Below are 22,316 nucleotides of genomic sequence, written 5' to 3'. Positions count from 1 at the left end.
GGAGGATCAGGTAACAGCAGATTTGTTGAAGGATGGTGGGCAGTTTGTTCTAGAAAAACTGGCCGCCCTGTATACGAGCCTCATGACCTCGAGCGTACCGGAATCTTCGAAGAACGCTAACATAATCCTAATCCATAAGAAAGGGGACGCCAAAGACTTGAAAAATTATAGACCGATCAGCTTACTGTCCGTTGCCTACAAAGTATTTACTAAGGTAATTGCAAATAGAATCAGGAACACCTTAGACTTCTGTCAACAAAAGGACCAGGCAGGATTTCGTAAAAGTTACTCGGCAACAGACCATATTCACACTATCAATCAGGTGATAGAGAAATGTGTGAAATATAACAGACCCTTATATTTAGCTTTCATTGATTACAAGAAAGTGTTTGATTCAATCGAAACCTCAGCAGTCATGGAGGCATTACGGAATCAGGGTGTAGACGAGCTGTATGTAAAAATACTGAAAGATATCTATAGCGGCTCCACAGCCACCGTAGTCCTCCACAAAGAAAGTAACAAAATCCCAATAAAGAAAGGCGTCAGGCAGGGCGACACGATCTCACCAATGCTATTCACAGCATGTTTACAGGAGGCATTCAGAGACCTGGATTGGGAAGAATTGGGGATAAGAGTTAATGGAGAATGCCTTAGTAACTTGCGATTTGCTGATGATATTGCCTTGCTTAGTAACTCAGGGGACCAATTGCAATGCATGCTCACTGACCTGGAGAGGCAAAGCAGAGAAGAGTGGGTCTAAAAATTAATCTGCAGAAAACTAAAGTAATGCTTAACAGTCTCGGAAGAGAACAGCAGTTTACAATAGGTAGCGAGGCACTGGAAGTGGTAAGGGAATACATCTACTTAGGGCAGGTAGTGACCGCGGATCCAGGTCATGAGATTGAAATAATCAGAAGAATAAGAATGGGCTGGGGTGCATTTGGCAGGCATTCTCAGATCATGAACAGCAGGTTGCCATTATCCCTCAAGAGAAAAGTGTACAATAGCTCTGTCTTACCAGTACTCACCTACGGGGCAGAAACCTGGAGGCTTACGGAAAGGGTTCTACTTAAATTGAGGACGACGCAACGAGCTATGGAAAGAAGAATGATGGGTGTAATGTTAAGGGATAAGAAAAGAGCAGATTGGGTGAGGGAACAAACACGGGTTAATGACATCTTAGTAGAAATCAAGAAAAAGAAATGGGCGTGGGCAGGACATGTAATGAGGAGGGGAGATAACCGATGGTCATTAAGGGTTACGGACTGGATTCCAAGGGAAGGGAAGCGTAGTAGGGGGCCGCAGAAAGTTAGGTGGGCGGATGACATTAAGACGTTTGCAGGGACAACATGGCCACAATTAGTACATGACCGGGGTAGTTGGAGAAGTATGGGAGAGGCCTTTGCCCTGCAGTGGGCGTAACCAGGCTGATGATGATGATGATGATGACTTAAGCAGCCATTGCATGTGGACTGAACTGTACCAACAGAACATTATGTATTTTACTCATTGTAGGAGAAAAGCAGTATATGAAGCGACAAAGCAAGTGGGGTTATATTCAGGAGCCACATCACTTTACCAAACCTTGCTACATCTCAAATGCATAGCTTCATTCATATAGCTGTGACAGCGGCACCCAAAAGTACTTTGCATGCAGAAATGCTCCAAGCTGCATAAGCACATATGACAATTTCTGGATGGAACTTAGCACCTTTTAGATGCATGGCTATCCACACTGTTAGCATGCCAGTGCAAGCCACAATAAGTGAATACAAGAAGGTGCACTTGGCCAAGCTTACTGGGATGAATCACAAATGCAATCAAAAGAGGAAACAAAGAAATAAAAATAGGCAGTGAAGCTTATTACATGCATGCTGCAATACTAACAGAAAAGTGACATGGCAAGACAAATTTTAGAAGATTATCAATTCTGAAAATGAACAAGCTAATGCTTCCCTTGCTTCGGCTTCATAAAACTTTGATACATACACACAAATATGTTAGTGCAAAGAGTATATCAAGAAACTTAGTAGACCCGAAAATTACAAATGAATGGGCAACTACTGTTCTGTACATCATCAGATTCACATGTCATTGATCAAGTTGTGATCTATTTACTTGAGCTATCAGAGTGCCAATGCATTGCTCATGGTCTTTCCAAACACAAGGCCACTTATGGCAGCATACCGACATGATAATGTAAAGTGCATTCTGCAGCACTGCAGAGCATCTATAGGCAGAGACATACAAATGAGGGCATGTTCACCTAACTAGCAGAGCTTTGCTTTGAAGGATTGGGTGAGAGCACCGGGTGAGACACAGGGTTGCTAAAGCACATGATGAGGGTCAGTCTTGCATGGGACATCTATAAATTGTGTGGTTCTTCCTGCACTGATGTGTTGTGCAAATAGTCAGATCAAGTGTCGTTTCAGATAGTGTACTTTCCAAGATGAAGGGTACTAGTGTTTGCAGTGCAAGTTGCAACATTAAAATTATGACCAGTGCACATACTGCAGGCCTGCATGCAACTGCTCCTTCACGCATCAGTGTCTTGCACTTGTGCGGACAGTTATAATAGTGTCTTAAAGAAAAAAGAAAGAGAATACGAAAATGTTCAAGGATTGATGAATACGTGGGGATGTCAAAACCCGCTCCACCTAGTTTGGCACGGTATGCTAGTGCCACCCATAGTTTCCTACTAAATTTACTAGAGGGAACTCTGGTGATGCAATCATTCAGTTATGAGAATTATGGTTATTACATAAATTTGTCTGATCTTCCTTCTTGTGGCTTTATTTACAACACATTATTGGCCTAAATTTAGAAGAAATATTTTTACAAAAGCAGAAAGCAATACAACACTGTGCACATGCATCATCACTGCAAAATGTTGCATTTATAATGCAATGTTTTCCTCAAGGTGATCAGTTTGCAAAGTCACAAAGCCACTTGAAGCCAGAAGGACCAAGTTTAGGCAAATCAGTGTACTAACCATCATTTCAATGCGTGCTGAAATGCCATGCTTGCAGCTACCGTAGACACTAGCACCAGAGTTCCCTCTAGTAATCTTTGTAGGGTACTCTACGGGGTGATCATCTTCAAGTTTCCCGGAATTAAAAAAAATCACCTGTGGCACATGGCATAATTATTGTCCTTGAGCTGGATTATTCGAAGAGACGGACATTACTAAAATAAAAATCGAAACACATTCAACGAAAATTCACTAAGTAACTTTTTAAATAATACTTTATGGCACATTTGGAATTATTAATTGTAGCCGGTGAGATTGCAGGCGTATCCACGTTGAAATTTCGAGAATCACACCAGTTTCAAGATAGTGTGTGACAAAATACATGGGTATTCCAGCTACTTCTGTGCTTCAACGCATAAAAGAGAGCTTTTTGTTATAAAAGTAAGTGGAACAACAGTGCATTTTTACGGGGAGTTTCATAACACATACTCAGTGACCCAAGCTGGAGAGACATTCATTAAAGAGCGGCACATACCTAGTGCAATCATGGTGCAGCTAGCTAAAATGTTAGCTTGAAAGACGTTCATTAAAATGCAGTACGTACGCAGCACATTTGTGGTGCAGCCTGTTAATGTGTCGAGTTGCTGTCCTTGAGAAACTCATGTGACGTGGGTTCGATTCCACTCAGCAATGGAGAAATTTAAGCGATCTTTCTCGTCATTGTAGAGCGGCACATTCCCAGTAACACACACCTAGTTAACCAAGTTGGTGTCACAGATGTTCACTGAAGAGCTTCATTATTGCTTCATTGAAGAGCAGCACACACCTACTGGCAGATACCTAGTCACTGAAGTTGGCATCAAAAAGATTCATTTTAAACAGCCCAGACTGAGTGGCAGATACCCAGTACAAGTTGGCTTCAAAAAGTTTCTTCGAAAAATCTTCGAAAAGCAGTACCTACCCAGTCCTGCTTCTACAGTGACCAATGTCGGCGCGATAGAGGTGCATTGAAGAGCAGCTGGTATGTACACATTGCCATCTAAGCAGTGATTCACCCTTTCAGGGTCAATGACGTAAATATACGGCGCCGCAAACTAGTCCAAAACAGTCGATGCCGTATATTTACGACACCGTCTGTATGTTTAAAAAGGACGCCTATCTCCTTTTTTTTTTCCTGGCATATGCTGCCACTATGTGGGAATACAGGGAATTTTTTTCTTGCACCTCCCTCTCTCGGTTTTCATTGCATGGCAGTTTGCTCCGGCACGTCTATATAGTACCGCTCGCGCATTGGCGCGCGGGCGACGTTTTGCGTTTTGTTCCGCAGGCAGTTTCGGCTTCTTGCACTAGCAAAACTGATGACTATATCGTTACTAATCGCTCAAAGGGCGGCCGCCTGTTTCTCGCTCGTTTAGTGCTCACAGGGGTGAGCATAAGAAGGATGTCGCCGTGCATGCGTTTCCTTTTTTTTTTGGCGACTCGCAATATCTAATTGCCTCTGGTTGGCAATAAGATGAAGTTTAGCGGAAGTCTGGCACATGTTTTGCTTTTTTGACAGGCACACAACCACACAGTTTTCTTGAGTGCGCTCACCTATGCAGTTCGATTACGCTACGGACGTAAACATTAGTGTAAGAGCAGGAACATTTGAGACTTGCGAAATATTCTCGTGTGCGCATATCCTAAGCCTTGAACTATAGCAATGCATTAAATTTTTAATTCTTATAAGTTTATTTCCTATTTTTATTGTTGTTATTCATGAATGAAGAGTACATATATATCAACGCAAAATATTTTTTTCTCATGTTACGGTCACCCTAGAAAAATTGTGGTAAATTTTTTTCGAAATAGGTCCCTCCGAAAAATTGGAATCTGCAATAAAGAAGATCGACCCTGGGCGGTAGCATGGTTGCTTTCGAACCCTGTTACCTCAGCAAAGCAGCCTGATGCACTAGCCATTCCACTACCCAGTGACCCAGCTAGGCGAGAAAATGGTTAGATACGAACATATCATCATCATCATCATCAGCCTAGTTACGCCCACTGCAGGGCAAAGGCCTCCCCCATACTTCTCCAACTACCCCGGTCATGTACTAATTGTGGCCATGTTGTCCCTGCAAACGTCTTAAAGTCATCCGCCCACCTAACTTTCTGCCGCCCCCTACTACGCTTTCCTTCCCTTGGAATCCAGTCCGTAACCCTTAATGACCATCGGTTATCTTCCCTCCTCATTACATGTCCGGCCCATGCCCATTTCTTTTTCTTGATTTCAACTAAGATGTCATTTACCCACGTTTGTTCCCTCACCCAATCTGCTCTTTTCTTATCCCTTAACGTTACACCTATCATTCTTCTTTCCATGGCTCGTTGCGTCGTCCTCAATTTCAGCAGAACCCTTTTCGTAAGCCTCCAGGTTTCTGCCCCGTAGGTGAGTACTGGTAAGACACAGCTGTTATACACTTTCCTCTTGAGGGATAGTGGCAACCTGCTGTTCATGACTTGAGAATGCCTGCCAAACGCCCCCCAGCCCATTCTTATTCTTCTGGTTATTTCAGTCTCATGATCCGGATCCGTGGTCACTACCTGCCCTAAGTAGATGTATTCCCTTACCACTTCCAGTGCCTCGCTACCTATCGTAAACTGCTGTTCTCTTCCGAGACTGTTAAACATTACTTTAGTTTTCTGTAGATTAATTTTCAGACCTACCATTCTGCTTTGCCTCTCCAGGTCAGTGAGCATGCATTGCAATTGGTCTCCTGAGTTACTAAGCAAGGCAATATCATCAGCGAATCGCAAGTTGCTAAGGTATTCTCCATCAACTTTTATCCCCAATTCTTCCCACTCCAGGTCGCTGAATACCTCCTGTAAACACGCTGTGAATAGTATTCGAGATATCGTATCTCCCTGTCTGACGCCTTTCTTTATTGGGATTTTGTTGCTTTCTTTGTGGAGGATTACGGTGGCTGTGGAACCGCTATAGATAGTTTCCAGTATCTTTACATATGGTTCATCTACACCCTGATTCCGTAGTGCCTCCATGACTGCTGAGGTTTCGACTGAATCAAATGCTTTTTCGTAATCAATGAAGGCTATATATAAGGGTTGGTTATATTCCGCACATTTCTCTATCACCTGATTGATAGTGTGAATATGGTCTATTGTTGAGTATCCTTTACGGAATCCTGCCTGGTCCTTTGGTTGACAGAAGTCTAAGGTATTCCTGATTCTATTTGCAATTACCTTAGTAAATACTTTGTAGGCAACGGACAGTAAGCTGATCGGTCTATAATTTTTCAAGTCTTTGGCGTCCCCTTTCTTATGGATTAGGATTATGTTAGCGTTCTTCCAAGATTCCGGTACGCTCGAGGTCATGAGGCTCGTATACAGGGCGGCCAGTTTTTCTAGAACAAACTGCCCACCATCCTTCAACAAATCTGCTGTTACCTGATCCTCCCCAGCTGCCTTCCCCCTTTGCATAGCTCCCAAGGCGTTCTTTACCTCTTCCGTGGTTACTTGTGGGATTTCAAGTTCCTCTAGACTATTCTCTCTCACCTTATCGTCGTGGGTGTTACTGGTACTGTATAAATCTCTATAAAACTCTTCAGCCACTTGAACTATCTCATCCATATTAGTAACGATATTGCCGGCTTTGTCTCTTAACGCACACATCTGATTCTTGCCTATTCCTAGTTTCTTCTGTACTGCTTTTAGGCTTCCTCTGTTCCTGAGAGCCTGTTCAATTCTATCCATATTATAGTTCCTTATGTCCGCTGTCTTACGCTTGTTGACTAACTTAGAAAGTTCTGCCAGTTCTATTCTAGCTGTAGGGTTAGAGGCTTTCATACATTGGCATTTCTTGATCAGATCTTTCGTCTCCTGCGATAGCTTACTGGTTTCCTGTTTAACGGCGTTACCACCGACTTCTATTGCGCACTCCTTAATGATGCCCATAAGATTGTCGTTCATTGCTTCAACACTATGGTCCTCTTCCTGGGTTAAAGCCGAATACCTGTTCTGTAGCTTGATCCGGAATTCCTCTAGTTTCCCTCTTACCGCTAACTCATTGATTGGTTTCTTATGTACCAGTTTCTTCCGTTCCCTCCTCAAGTCAAGGCTAATTCGAGTTCTTACCATCCTATGGTCACTGCAGCGCACCTTGCCGAGCACGTCTACATCTTGTATGATGCCAGGGTTCGCGCAGAGTATAAAGTCGATTTCATTTCTAGTCTCACCATTCGGGCTCCTCCATGTCCACTTTCGGCTAACCCGCTTGCGGAAAAAGGTATTCATTATCCGCATATTATTCTGTTCTGCAAACTCTACTAATAACTCTCCTCTGCTATTCCTAGAGCCTATGCCATATTCCCCCACTGACTTGTCTCCGGCCTGCTTCTTGCCTACCCTGGCATTGAAATCGCCCATCAGTATACTGTATTTTGTTTTGACTTTACCCATCGCCGATTCCACGTCTTCATAGAAGCTTTCGACTTCCTGGTCATCATGACTAGATGTAGGGGCGTAGACCTGTATAACCTTCATTTTGTACCTCTTATTAAGTTTCACAACAAGACATGCCACCCTCTCGTTAATGCTATAGAATTCCTGTATGTTACCAGCTATGTTCTTATTAATCAGGAATCCGACTCCTAGTTCTCGTCTCTCTGCTAAGCCCCGGTAGCACAAGACGTGCCCGCTTTTTAGTACTGTATATGCTTCTTTTGGCCTCCTAACTTCACTGAGCCCTATTATATCCCATTTACTGCCCTCTAATTCCTCCAATAGCACTGCTAGACTCGCCTCACTAGATAACGTTCTAGCGTTAAACGTTGCCAGGTTCATATTCCAATGGCGGCCTGCCCGGAGCCAGGCATTCTTAGCACCCTCTGCAGCGTCGCAGGTCTGACCGCCGCCGTGGTCAGTTGCTTCGCAGCTGCTGGGGACTGAGGGCCGGGGTTTGATTGTTGTGTTCATATAGGAGGTTGTGGCCAAGTACTGCACCAGGGTGGCCAATCCTGCTCTGGTGAGAGAGTGCGTTACCGGTTCTGGTCCCCGGGATCAGGCCGCACTCCAGGCCTGTTTATAACAGGCTCCAGGCCTGTTATAACGAACATATAAACAGATACAAACACAGACACACACATTTAGCCCTGGAAAGTGAGTGTAAACCCTAAGAACGTCAACACATCAAAACAGCCACAACATACAGAAATGGGACATAGCTGGCTGAAGAACAAGACAGCTTTAAGTTTGAATACAGCATTTATTTGCCTACACCTATCAAAAAAAAGTTTCCCCTGCTTAACTTGAACATACCTATTTCCAAAGGTTATTGGGGCTAAAAGAAGGGCAAGTGGGGGAAAATTACTGTGTGCACAAAGAAGCCCTGCAACGCTGCCATAATGTACGTCACACAAGCATCTGACTTGTGTTTCTCTGCAAATTTTTCATGGCACAGTACTCTCACAGTTAAAGTGCCATTGATGAGAATGGAAAGAACGAATTCAGCTAGGTTTACAACACTGCACAGTTCACCATGTATGCAGGACACCTACATTGAGGGGAAATCCAGTTTTGAAGATTACCACATCAATCACAATCAACTAGCTGTTCTCACAGGGCCAAGTAGGGACATGGGACATATGATAGAATCCAATACAGTTCTGTCGAATTCAGGGCAATTGGCAACTCTAGCAGTAGAGCATTGCTTGTGCCAGTAGACAGCTTATGGTACATTCAAATGAACACTTTCAAGTGCTCTAGAGTGCTTTGGTGGCACGCATATCAAAATCAAGCACTTGTAACACATTTTCCTGGTTTATTCCGAGTGCTGCACTGCAGCTCAGGACACTTGGAGGACATTTCCAAGCTGGGAGCACAATTGAGATACAACAGAATATCAGCTATGTGGCCCTTCAAATTGCTCTGGGAGCAACTGAATGTTTGGCTCAAGCAGTCTTTTTCTGGCTCCGATATCAGGAGGGCTGTAAACCGAGTTGCAGCATGGTAGGAACCAGTCGAATGTACCATTAGCTTCTAGCATACTAAGAGTGATAGAAGCAAAGTGAAAACAAAGTGGTGAGGGGAAGCTGCTGTCTGTTTAAAACTCCACAGATAACGCTGTGAAAAAATCATTGTGGGGATGCATTAATAACACGGTGCCCTTCTCAGGACCAAGACATCTTCCAATTTCATTACAAAGTGCTGCAGGGCCTCTTGAACCGTCGCCACAAACTAACACTAATGCTATTCAAAAGGATGGATTGCTGAGCTCTGTTTGTATGGCACTCTGTACAGTATAGTATAACCTGAACACTCAAGATAGAGAAGACAAGGGAAAAAAAAGCTAATTCACTCATACATATAGTGCATTTCAAGCTAGTGAAACATTGTATCATTAATTTTTGTTTTAGGAATTCTCTTGTCATATCCTACCTGTGCCTTGTTCCCAAAAGCTATGAAAACCAAGGGCGCTATAACGTAAAGCTATTCCAAACTTTTCTATTCCAATTCTGCAATCAGCCCTCCGCAATTGGTCAAAAACTTTTGAACCACCCCACTTTGCCTGTCTGTCAAGTGACGTCACGAAAACCGCGATGGCTCCCCATCTAATATAACGCATACACACTGATTATGCATCATTAGACTAAACAAAACAAAAATATTTACTTCTGGTTTGATGCCTTTTTGCCACTAGGCCTCGGCTATTGGTCAAAGGTTTTCAGGCTGCACCCACTTCACCTGCCAGTCAGGCAACGTCACAAAACCGCGAAAACTCATCGCGTCAAAGTGACGTTAAAGGCGCATTAATATGCTGAACAAAACTTTTCTTTTTTCTGAGTAGCCACAGGCTGTTCCATTCTGAAAGGACTAAAAGATGGCTGCCGCTGATCGCTCAGGCACTGGCTACTCGCACCTGCCGGAGAGCATGGATTTATTTGTGCGCAATAAAACATTTTGCGTGTTGCTCAGTAGGTGCTACATAAAAGTGTTTTTTCGAGCGTGAAAGAAGCTCACAAATGCACGCAAAATTGCTGGGCGACTGGCCGCTCAAGGCACTTTGCATGTATTAAAAAAGAAATTATGGGGTTTTACGTGCGAAAACCACTTTCTGATTATGAGGCGCGCCGTAGTGGGGGACTCTAGAAATTTAGACCACCTGGGGTTTAACATGTGCAATGTACCCGCCGTGGTTGCTTATAGTGGCCATGGTCTTGGGCTGCTAAGCAACCACGGCGGGTACTTTGCACATCTTCACAGGCTTCTTTAGCACTCTGAAAAATACTTTTATGTAGCACGTACTGAGCAACAGAAAGCTATATCGGGAGCTTTTCATGTCACGCTACAATTTTTTCCTTGACGCTTTTCATCTAACTATAATATTCAAGACGTTGAATGATTAAGACTAATTATCTAATTAGGCAGAATGAAAAAAATAATTTGAGTATCTCCAAGCGACGGAAAACAACATAACCTTGGTTCTGTCCAGCTACGTGGCATTCACACATTTTTAAACTCTGGCTAAAGTTAGCTGGGACACCCTGTGACCCAGCTAACTGTGTCCCAGAGAGGGGATGGGAGAGCTTAGAAGGCCATGCGTGTACACACACACACGCACACACGCACGCACGCACGCACGCACAATGCCCTTCTAAGCTCTCCCATCCCCTCTCTACCTCTACTACGTGACAGGCTTCCCACACATACACCTTCTTCCACTTTGACACTCCTAATGCTAAAACATAAAAAAGCATTTCACGCAAGCCTACAACAAGGTTACATGGAAAAAAGTAAAACACAACATACATTTCTAGGCAGAACAGGCAGCATTCAGAGCATGGAAAGATAACAAGCAATGCGCACCATACCATGCACACCATATTTTTGTTAAAATTTTTAAGAATCACGAAGTCTATAATAAGAGACGACTTGAAAATGCAGAGAAAAATGTTTAAAATGGCTAGAAAAGATGAAAAAGCACTGAACGCCCATAGGAAGAAAGTGAAACAGGAATTGCCAACGTAGCAATGCCACTAACATTAAAGACTAGTGCCACTAACCTTCAAAAATACTGGGTTGTACTCTAAAATAAATTATGGGGTTTAACGTGCCAAAACCACTTTCTGATTATGAGGCACGCCGTAGTGGAGGACTCTGGAAATTTCGACCACCTGGGGTTTTTTAACGTGCACCTAAATCTAAGTACACGGGTGTTTTCGCATTTCGCCCCCATCGAAATGCGGCTGCCGTGGCCGGGATTCGATCCCGCGACCTCGTGCTCAGCAGCCCAACACCATAGCCACTGAGCAACCACGGCGGGTAGGGGTTGTACTCTGTGCTTTTGCTTTGTGTTGTGTAATGGTAATTCCCCCATCTTTTCTGTCATTTTGCACATTATAGTGGCACTAAACTGTACAGACTACTATTGTATTCAGCCTTTTCTATGAGAGACACCAATAAATTACACTTACATGGCACCACTCTCTCCATTGCATCTTAAGTACGCCATGGTAATGGCTGACGACAAGCTGGACATCTGCTGTAATACCAAAAAAATTTTAAAAACTTGTGAAATTTATTATTAAGAAACAAATGTGATAGATCACACAAATGACAAATGGCTTGATATCTGCCATCAGGCCAATTACGCCCCGTTAATTATGCCCGTTTATGCTAGAATTGAAATCAACTAATGAAAAATTACATTTTTATAAGAATGAAATGGAAGTTAGCACTAAGGAAACTTCTATATAGTTTTTGGAAAACAAATGTTACTATGCCTTTCAGGTGCCAATTAACTGTCTGTTGAAAATTTAGTTTCAACATTCTCTCATTGCTAGCATTATTAAAAGTAGGCATCAGCATAACAGATTAGATTTAAAACACTTTAGAGACATTTCTCTTGTATACTATGAGTTCCACACCGGAACACCAAAAAAATTGAGAACAAGGTTCACTAGTTGACGTGCTGGTTACATGAAAGACCCCTAGCCATTTCACAGATTTTCCTGTTATAAATAACTGCTGTCAAACATCCCATAAAAGGTGAGCCCTGCACATTAACATAAAAGTGTTGCCAAGTTAATGTTGGAATGTTTACATGCAGTACAATGTGCAATTTTACATTACTACACCACACTTCAATAGTACTATCGACAGTGTGCAAAAGTGGTACGATGAATACTCCTGCATCACTAAATAATATACTTTCAAAAATGGCACAAATGTGCATACCTTGCAGTAGGCCAGCCCTTTGTGTTCACAACCTTCACTTTGTCACAGTTGTACAATGGTGTAACAAGAGAGTCTGTTTTGCGCACATTCTCTTGTGAAAATGGTTTAGGATTCTGAAGGAACGAACTGTCCAGCGATGTGTTCAGGTATTCTTCAGCACACACGCCGTTACTAAAGTGGGTTTGCTTGATGGGCTCCCACTTGTCTTCTTTCAGGATGGGCTCAGGGCACTGCAGGTGTTAAAAAATTATTGATGAATACAATGTATAGGCTGCTATAATCCTCGTTAGCAAGGAAATACAATTTCAGACAAGAATGTCAGACTAAATATATTGTTTAAGTTTGTACAAGAGCAATGTGTTAACATATGGTACATGCACCTAGCTATACTAAGGAACCTATTTATTTGTATTACCTTCAGGGCCAGAGGCTTTTACAGAGGGGAGTGGAACGTATTGAAAAACACATGATACAGGCTTTGTTTGTTTATACAATGTTAGCTAAAACAATGAGAAAGTATCACTTCAGGCTGGAACAACAAAAAATTAAAGCAATAATTCGAAAAGAATTTGAATACATTCTTGGTTAGTTACACAGTAATACACTTGTGTCTAAAATATTATGAAACTGGGAATAATGAACAGCCAACGTGAAGGATCCCAGAAGGCAGGGAACAAGACATGTTTGTTTCCCCCAAAACAGAGAACTGTCGCCTGTATTTTCATTATTTCGTTCATGTGCAAGCTTTTATGTCCTTTTAGAAGCAATTACATCTGACAGCAAGTACCAACTAAAAAAATTAAATTAAATTATGGGGTTTCAAGTGCCAAAACCACAATCTGATTATGAGGCATGCCATAGTGGGGGGACACCAGAAATTTGGACCACCTGGGGTTCTTTAACGTGCACGTAAATCTAAGTACATGGGTGTTTTCACATTTCGCCCCCATCAAAATGTGGCCACCGTGGCCGGGATTCGATCCCGTAAACTCGTGCTTAGCAGCCCAACATCATAGCCTTAGACTAAGCATGCCATGGTGGATCAAGTACCAACTAGGCCAAGAACAAGTTCTTATTATGCAATAATATCTTCTCTTTAAAAATCAATGTTACAAAAGTGTGAAACAAATGTTTTGAATTTTGCAAGAAATATGACAAAGCCAGTCAAGTCAGCGCAGTAACACACACACTCAAAAGGGAGAGGAGAGGGGAGAGGGGGCTTTTACATGCCAAAACCAATACCTCATAATGAGGCACGCCGTAGTGGGGACTCCGGAATAATTTGGACCACCTGGGGTTCTTTAATGTGCACCTAAACCAAAGTACACGGGTGTTTTCGCATTTCACCAGCATTGAAATGCAGCCGCCGTGGCCAGAGCTATATCACAAGCTGGCATTTAACCTCTGCTGCTACCTATTATGCAGCATGTGTGCACATTTTATGGGTGACGAGAGCACATCACATCCCTGAAGCATTGCGTATCCTCCACCTGCTAGACATATAGCACATGACCTGTGAGTAAGAGTATGAAATAAAAGCAGCTGGCTGACAGCACATTAAAAGATCAGAAGATTTGCCTACACCCTATCGTTATGGGCAAATTTATATCACATAATTGAGGGGGGGAATATTAAAGCAAGGACAAGTGCCTAGTTAGAAATTTCTGTTGCCTTATTAGTCAACACCTGCATGAGCCTAATCTGTTCTCATGCAGTCAAGTCCCAGGTGCAATAAACAAACAAACCAGCAGCGTTGAGTGCTCCCTATGTGCAAAAGTGAGTCCCTACTTCTATGTATAACCTAGGTGCTTGGCAATCATTAGCTCTGGTGTTCCTGAATGTCCATAATGCTTATACTTACATTGGCAGGCTCCAACAGTTTACACCTAATTTGTGCATAAGGTCTGCTGGTGCAACTACAGCAGTTGTGATTTCGATAAGTGTCAAATAAGGACAGCTATTTTGCCTTTGTAGCAATTGCTACGATTGGGTAGATGTCTCATTTTCTCTTTATTAATTACTTCTCTCTACCTTGCAGGTTTCCAAAGAACTATTACATCAAGGACAGCTATTGTTTAATGATATGATGTACACACCACAATTATGCCCACAGAGTAAGATATACAGGACAGCTGACTCTGGTACTTGCCAATGCATTTGATGTGTACCCTTAACAATGCAGCGAACCCCTCATCCTCAGCACATGCAGCATGCCACCGTGCTCTCTGCCTTTGCGGCTCACCCTCTCCACAACAGGACTTCGCTAGTGCTTCTCCCCCACCTCCCGGCTGCTAGCACAAATACAGCACGCCAAGTGCTGTTAAAATTGGATAACAAACAGCTAGCTTGAGCAGCAGCTCTTGCGCAGCTGAAGGGGGCCGCATACAAGACAAGAAGCAGAAAAAAAAAAAGCTTCATACTAACCAACTGCAAAAATGTACTGTGCGTTGTTCAGTTGTTTGACAAATGTTGCAAACTTAAATTAACCGCTTCCGTTTGATACCGCCAGGGTACTTCAATACCTTCTTATCATGAAACCTTCCTGAAAGTTGCATATAGGGACAGAAGGTGGCACTGGAGGTGCTGGTGTAAGGTGAACAATCTGTCATGCCAGATCGCTGGGCTGCGCGATCATGCAAATATTTCACGAGGAAAGGTGCCTCTCCCACATTTATTTCAGCATGTTTGTGGACTGAACATGCAAGAGGAAATCTTGGCGAAATTATTTAATGCGTTTATGTTTAAATTATACACGGCACTGTTTTATGATTGACATCAGCCCCCTCCCCCCTAGAAGCCTTCCTCGCACATACTGGCTCGTTTGGCTGTCTCTATTTGCATTTTGTCTAGTTAGTTTCAAAAGTCAGTTATAATTGGTTAGCTAGTTCAGTGTGTTATAAGTTGATTAGTTAGTAAGTTAAGTATACTTGCTTATATATAATTATTATAGTTAGGTAGGGTTAGTGAACAATTGTTATTTCAGTTAATTAGTTTTGTTAGTTACCTTATTTATTCAGTTGGTGTATTAGTTATGTAATTAGTTTATTGGTTGAGTTGATTTTGTTACTGTAGTTAGATTAGTTAACAAGCCAGGCTAGTTATTAGTTTGGTAATCAGTTTAGCAATTACCTATTTGTTTGGTTAGTTAATCAGTTGGTTTGAAACAGTTTTTTTTTACACATAGATAACTACATGAAAGTGTGATGTCAACTTGCTCTGTAGGCAGTTTCTAACGATGGAGTAGTTCAAGTGTGCAATTTGAATTATGAATTAAGCTGCTGTTACGAACGCAGTTGAACCTGAAAACGAAGGGAGACATTGTAGCTGTTTTGAAATTGTTCACGTTTAAATTTCTGAACACTGTACAAAAACAGGGCAGCGATTTTCATCTTGTGTCGACAATATTCGTGCATCGATGCAGGCAGTCAACCCTAGCACAATAGCGAGTGTACGCAAAGAATGCCTGTGGCGTCCGTTCAGCGTCTGCTCCAGTCCACTTTCTACTTGTGCCAGAGCCAGGGTGCATCTACTGCGAGTGTAATATGAAGCTCTCACATAGCGTTATGCATAAGTTTCATGACCTGACAAAAAGTATTGAAGGACCCTGGCACCGCCCTCTGTCGATCGGCTGTCCCACTATGCAGCTGTTGCAATATGCTGTTGCATTTCAGTCATGGTTTGAGTCTTCAGCTAGTGCACATCAGTTTTCCTGCATTTCAATGAACTTAAAGGTAACTTCTCGTAGTGCATGTGATAGTTTCAGGCTGTTAAGCTAGTTCGATGGTGGGTTAGTGAATTGATGAAGTGTTTTGTTCCAGGATGATAGTCTGGGTATGGCAAAGGAAAAGAACATATGTCGTCCAACCAGTCCGTAACTTAACATCCTCTTGTTTCATTGAGAACGCGCCATAAAGCTAATGTGTAGGCTTATGTCCTCTCACGTATGAGCAATGCAAATCCTTTCATACAGAAAAAGGAGCACAACATAGCTGTCAAACAGTGTAGTTGTTGAAGGTTTGATTTTCGTTCATGGAATTTGTGTAGCACCTTCCTTCCTCTTTGAAATGCTATTCCCTTCGACATTAACCATCCATACTTTTTCCAAATAAACACTGTGTCATGATATGCACATGCAAATTCTCTTAAAAGCCTAGGTGCCTAGATATCCACAATGGTTTGTTTGCTACTAATAGTATGAACAGGCTGTCGGGTAGAGATGGTCTTCATGTGAATAGCTTGCACGGATTTAAAATGTAACCATCTTGCCTTACAAACATTTACCAGTTGTTGAGCGAGAACATTTACCTGGAGTGATAGCGGCAAGCGAGTGTGAACACATGAGCGTCTGCAGCATGAGCTGAGGCAGACAACGAACATTTATGCACATTGATATGCAGCAAGCGACATGAAGCGCAAGCATCTGCAGCGGGACTTGAAGCAGACGACAGACAGGATGGACATGGATGGGAGTTGGACACGGATGGGAGCTGAACGCAGCAATTACAGGTGGTGACACAGCAGACAAAGAAACATGCCAAATCTAGCGACTGGCATGCAGTAACGTGGAGTGTTGCAATCTCTGCAAAAAGTGGCCAAGCAGCCCCTTGCTGCATTGAGAAGTGAATACTTATCAGATCAGTCAGCTCTCTTGTATATCTTACTCGGGGATTCTGCCAATGAAAGATGTTTAAAGAACCTGTCACCATAGTATCCATTACTTAAGGCAGCAAGTTGAAGTGTTTGTAAATAGTTCATTGTGAATAAAATTATGTGGGAAACCCGAGTCATACAGTTGAACCTCGATATAATTAAGTTGTACTTACAGCGAAAAACTTGGTTAAATCACAAATTTCATTAATTCGAGGTTTTAAAGTTTAAACATTAAAAGCTTCCCAACTTCCCAGAGCATTCCTGGTGGATGGTATCAAGTTAGTAAGCAGTGATAAACAAATTGGAAGAAGTTTGGACCATAATAGCATGGTTATGAGCACCAGCGCATGCTGGTGCTGATCACACCGAGAGCAATACATTGACGTGGCTCTCGGTGTTCAAGACGAGTGTTGCGTCGCGCGGTACCGTAAATTTCGGACGCCATAGCTAACTGTGCTTAGTGTCCCGCAGCCGGCACCCACGAATTAAAAACAGTGCAATGAGATGTGGATATTTGTCCTGAGCAAACAAAAAAGAAAGAAAGAAAGAAGAAACCACAGAAAGTCGTAGTTTTGCCAGAAAGGCAGAGCATTGATGGTGATAGCAAAAAGATAACTGCATGAGGTAAGGTTCATAGTTTTAATAGGGTCACGCGAGCTCAGGCAAATATTAACAGATTTTACTGAATGAGCACGAACTCTCAGTCACAATGAGCGTGAGCGTTTCGCACCGTGTCTTGGAAATGTGAGATTACATTACTGCCAACACTAGACGCATCGGAACAACACAATGTGCGGAAAAGCACCAACCATTTCGGCTCGGGCTTTGCACTTGTTGCAGAGAGATTACCTCCAAAATGCGGCTTGTGGCCAGGACATGGACGTGCGCGAGAAGGAGATAGGCGCACGCTTGATCAAGTTATTGTGCGTTCACTCCCTCCCAATCCCCTTGTGCAAAAGGAATTGTCAGCGCTCGTGTTTCTCCGAGCACTGCGAGCTGCGGCATGCCCTGTGTCTTCCACGAGTTGTATACCAACGCGACAAATAGCGCAGCGGTGTTTCCTTTCTTTTTTCCATTCAAACTTTACATACAGGATGACACCTGAAATAACTTTTGCCTCAGTGGACATATTTATAGTTTTTTGCTAGATTTACTAGCCATACAGGCTCCAAGTACATGGGTGAAATAGCCAAAAGCTTCATTAAATTGTGAAAAGAAATACACAGTTTTGAATGCGACTGAGATCAGGAAATGAAAATGGTTCCTTACATCGCAAATTTAATTAAATTGAGGTTCGTTATATTGAGGTTTGACTGTGCCGAGTCTGCCATCTTCTGAAACGATAGCCTTAATGTATTTATGAAACTGTCCTCAAAGCATAATGACAAAATGCAAATTTATACCTTTCCCTAATTTTCCCCAATAATCACATTTTCTTCATTTTTACAACTAAGTGGTGAAAAGATAAGCTCACATGCCTCAGTGTTATAATTACAGTAGACTCTGCCTAAACACAGCTCAAAAAGATAGTAAGTAGAGTTCCACTTATCAGAAGATTTGTTTAAGTGAATGACGCAAAAATCATGAAAAAGCATTTTATCTCAAAAACGTCTAGTGTTTTAATATCACTGCAATGAAAAAAAGAGGCTATTGCACTATGCTAAGAATACCATAGCTTCTTTCGCATAAGTGCTGTGCGAAAGTAGCACAGCACTTTCATTTATGTGCTCTCGCTTTTTTGACTGACGCCATCACGATGCAGAAAGGAACCCAATAACTAGGCAGCGTGAATGCCAACGCCATGACAGTGCATTTGGGTGATATAATGAATTTTCTTGACTATTTTTTTCTTTTTTGCAAGTGTAAGTGCTTTATTTTTCTTCACATAATCATGGTTATACAGATATCTGGACTGATAGCCAGGGAAGGCTAGTTTGCGGTCCAGTGACAAATTACAAAAGACAGGTCAGGCGCAGATTTTAACAGCACAGTATTCCGGAACACGTCATCAGTTATACAGACAAGAAACATTCTGAAAATACTCATACATAATAAATTCAAGTAAGTTAGAGATTCTGATTATCAAGAAAAAAGAATTTGCTACACTGCTTGAAATTACGTGCGGTTTTAACTTCTAGGGGTAAGATATTCCAGATTTTTGTGGCACTGAATTCAATTAACCCTTCACCGTATACATTCTTACACTTTGGTCAGTTGAGGTTACCTTTTAAAGCATGTCTCGTACTGCGAGTTCGAAATGAATACACGTTTCGAGGAATAGGAAAGTTAGTGCATAAAATATTATTAACTGAAATTGAGATCTTGTGATTACATAGTGCATTAACGGATAACACATGTGTTTGGAAAACATCATTAAATGTATCACTGGTATAATTTGAAGCGCTAATTATTTTCAGGGCCCTTTTCTGTAGTTTTTGTAAAGGTTGTAAGTATGTCATGTAAGTCACGCCCCATGATTCTAAACAATAACTAATATGGCTATGGCAAAACGCATAGTAAAGGGATTTGAGTACTTCGTGAGGGAAATATTGCTTTGCTTTAATTAGGGAGTAACAACCATATGCGACCTTCTTGCATACATTATGAATATGTGCTTCCCAATGTATATGCTGGTCAAATATGACGCCCAGATATCTAAACCAATCAAATTCTTGGATGGGGCTTTTATTTAACGTGATATTTATTTGACTGGTGTCAGCATCGCCGTCTGACATGCTTGTTGACCTACTCCTGTTTTATATGAAGCATTATGACCGATGAGGTATGCGCTTATTTGGCTCCAGTTCCATTTAACTGGAGTTCACAAAAAGAAGCGTTCCATTTAAATGAAGTTTCTTAAAGGGCCCCTCACCAGGTCTGGCTATTTTGAGCTGACAAGCGCAGTGCACACAGTGCATGCTCACGATCGTTTCTGCTAGGAACTACATTGCTACACGCCACAGAAAGAGCTAAAATTTCAAATTAACGCCGTTTGCCCCTCTCCACGCGAGTGCCACGCTGCAAGATCGGATGACATATATGAGCAGGTGCGCCTACGTACATGTATATGTTGTGATGTCGCTCATAGTGACACGCGACACTTTGAGAATTATTCAAGGCAACATCTGTTATTTGTGTAATTTGTTGCTTCAATAGATGAATTAAAGTTTAGAGAAATAATAAAACACCCAGCTCCGTGCCGTCCAGAGGGCTCATGAAAGGGCGGAGGCTCACAGGCTTCCCGTCCCAACGTGGGTGCGGCCCGCGACCCCCGCCAACCACTAAACCAAGAGTGGGTGGGGAGGGGTTCCTCAGGAATCAATAAGTTATTTCCTCCTCCTCCGCACAAACCGAATGTCTGCGTGGTTTTGTTTTACTTTGCACCACAGCAAGAGATGTATTTCTATTTCGTCTGCCTGCTTCCATGTCATGCATTCGCGCATGCCGAGAGTGAAACTCATTTTCTACCCTGTTCCAGCGCAGAATCATGCTCTGCGATCTGCTTGCGTCTGCCTCAGCGTTCGTGTAGCACTGACTTAGACCACTAGTCAGGTGTACTCATGTGCAGCGCACAAACTTGTGTGCTGCACGAAACAAACGCAACTGCTCACGCATGCAACCATCAGCGGAAGCGCACTGCACAGCAAAAAAGCGAGAGAAAAAGAAAGGCGGGGCCCATGACATATGCGTCTTGCCATCCTCCAGCTCTGGTATGGGAGAACACAGGGAAGGAATTTCTCTTGTGGAGGCTAGATGGGGCAAGTGGAAAGAGTGTCCCTGTTGACAGTGATGCTCACCTCCTGAAATCATGGGTTCGCGGCACTGAAATGTTTCTATCTCGGCTATTAATGAACCAATTTGAAAAATTCTTGTGGTAGAACGCTCTGATGAGGGCACGTAACAACTTACAGCGTATAACCAACATTATTGCCTACATGGCCTGGTGAGGGGCCCTTTAACATTGTTCCTATGGGTGGCCAACCAAAGTTTGTACCCTCATCCCGTTTATCCAGCATTTCCATCAAAGCAAGTTTCGTTTATCCAAAGTCCACTGTACTCAAAGTAGTTAGGCAGTCATCAACACGCAGTTCGCATTCACAAATTGTATATGCAATCCTTGTACAAGTAATTCAGACAAGTGGCACTCTGATGATGCAAAAACATGTACTTAGACTGGATGCTCACTTTCACCATCTTGTGTAAGCACTGCATTACTACGCCACAAGCCATCAGACTGTTTCATGAAATGAGTGTTCCCATGTTCCTGCTAACTATAATTAAGATAGTTAAGGCTTACAATGAAAAAAGCAATACATTCTTGGCAAACATGCATGTAATTTAGCTCTATTTACAGCTAACCTCCCTTTAAGAACAGAGGCCTTAGCAATCTGCACAGATGTTCAGCTTCACAGAACTGCACTACAAGGAACCTACAAGGAACTACAGAGTTTCTGGACTGTCTGGCTGATCAATGAGCTCATCTTTAAGAGTCTACTGTACTTGAAACATTGAGGCTTTCCTATTTACATAACATAAACACTGTTGCCACAGTTTTTACTGGCAGCATATAAGAGGTCAACACAAGAAAAATCAAACTGGCTCATTCAACTTCGAAAGTCACTAGATGTTTATTAACTATAATACAATAGACTACAGATAATTTCAAGGGTGCTGAAATGTGAGCGTGCAATGAAATAGAATAAAGTGCTGTTAAAAAATTGAGCGAGAATAACACTAGCATTGTACACAGCATTTCAAGAATGATTACGTAAGTGCATGTGTCTACCTAAAATGGCTGCTACGTTTCCAAATGACCTAGTCTACCATACCTAAAAGGGAGTCCAAATTTCATAGTGCAATGATGTTGGAGCATGGTGAAGAGGGCAGGCTTCAAGTTATCCATTTTGATCAGCACGCAAACAAACAAGGACAGCAGGGAGAACAGCGAAGAAGTGCATCTCCTGTGTTCATGTCCTGTGTTCTTCCTGTTGTCCTAGTTTGCACATCGATCACAATTATGTTTGATGCCTTGTATCAGAACTAATGCCATGAGCACACCTTTGTGCACACTGTCCAACTCTAGTGTGGCGTGTCACAGGTCAGCTCAGTGATGCTATTATTAACATTGCTTTGATTTTGCTATCACTGCTAATGATGACTTGGCAATGAAATGCCTTCAAAATTTTACTTCATTATAGCATACAGTAAAAGAAAGTTCCTTGGTAAGCTCGTATGTGTGTAACAAACCAAAGCAATTGATGCAATTGGTTCTCCACAGCATTTATCACAGTTCAAATACGGACATGTGAGAAAGTCAAACATGGTCTATCTGAAGAAGCTGTTCAGGTCAGAGCATGTTGCAGGTTTGATGAATCAGGAGTGCTGTAACAGAACCATGCAGCTTATTTTAGATTTTATATGTGGCACACAGTGTCGAAATGTAATAGTTTATAACCAATATAAA

At 42.3% G+C, this 22,316-nt stretch overlaps 1 protein-coding gene across 4 annotated transcripts in view; it reads right to left on the bottom strand.

Moving 5' to 3' along the window:
• The window catches only part of LOC126545637 (uncharacterized), a 152,116-nt gene that overhangs the window by 5,377 nt on the left and 124,423 nt on the right, over positions 1 to 22,316 (bottom strand). For 2 of the 4 annotated variants that reach the window (XM_050193563.2, XM_055061539.1), the window contains exons 11-12: positions 12,203 to 12,432; positions 11,440 to 11,507 (exon numbers count right to left, since the gene is read on the bottom strand). In XM_050193563.2, the coding sequence (XP_050049520.1) occupies positions 11,465 to 11,507; positions 12,203 to 12,432 (273 nt within the window). In that variant the 3' untranslated portion in view covers positions 11,440 to 11,464. Of the gene's footprint in view, positions 1 to 11,439; positions 11,508 to 12,202; positions 12,433 to 21,455; positions 22,235 to 22,316 lie in introns of those variants that run through there. The other 2 variants (XM_055061540.1, XM_050193565.3) reach the window with 2 other exon arrangements.

The sequence above is a fragment of the Dermacentor andersoni genome, chromosome 1, assembly GCF_023375885.2.
Source record: "Dermacentor andersoni chromosome 1, qqDerAnde1_hic_scaffold, whole genome shotgun sequence".
NCBI lineage: Eukaryota > Metazoa > Arthropoda > Arachnida > Ixodida > Ixodidae > Dermacentor > Dermacentor andersoni.
The sequence above is the reverse complement of the archived record's forward strand: the minus strand, read 5'-3'. Positions and strand labels throughout refer to the sequence as shown.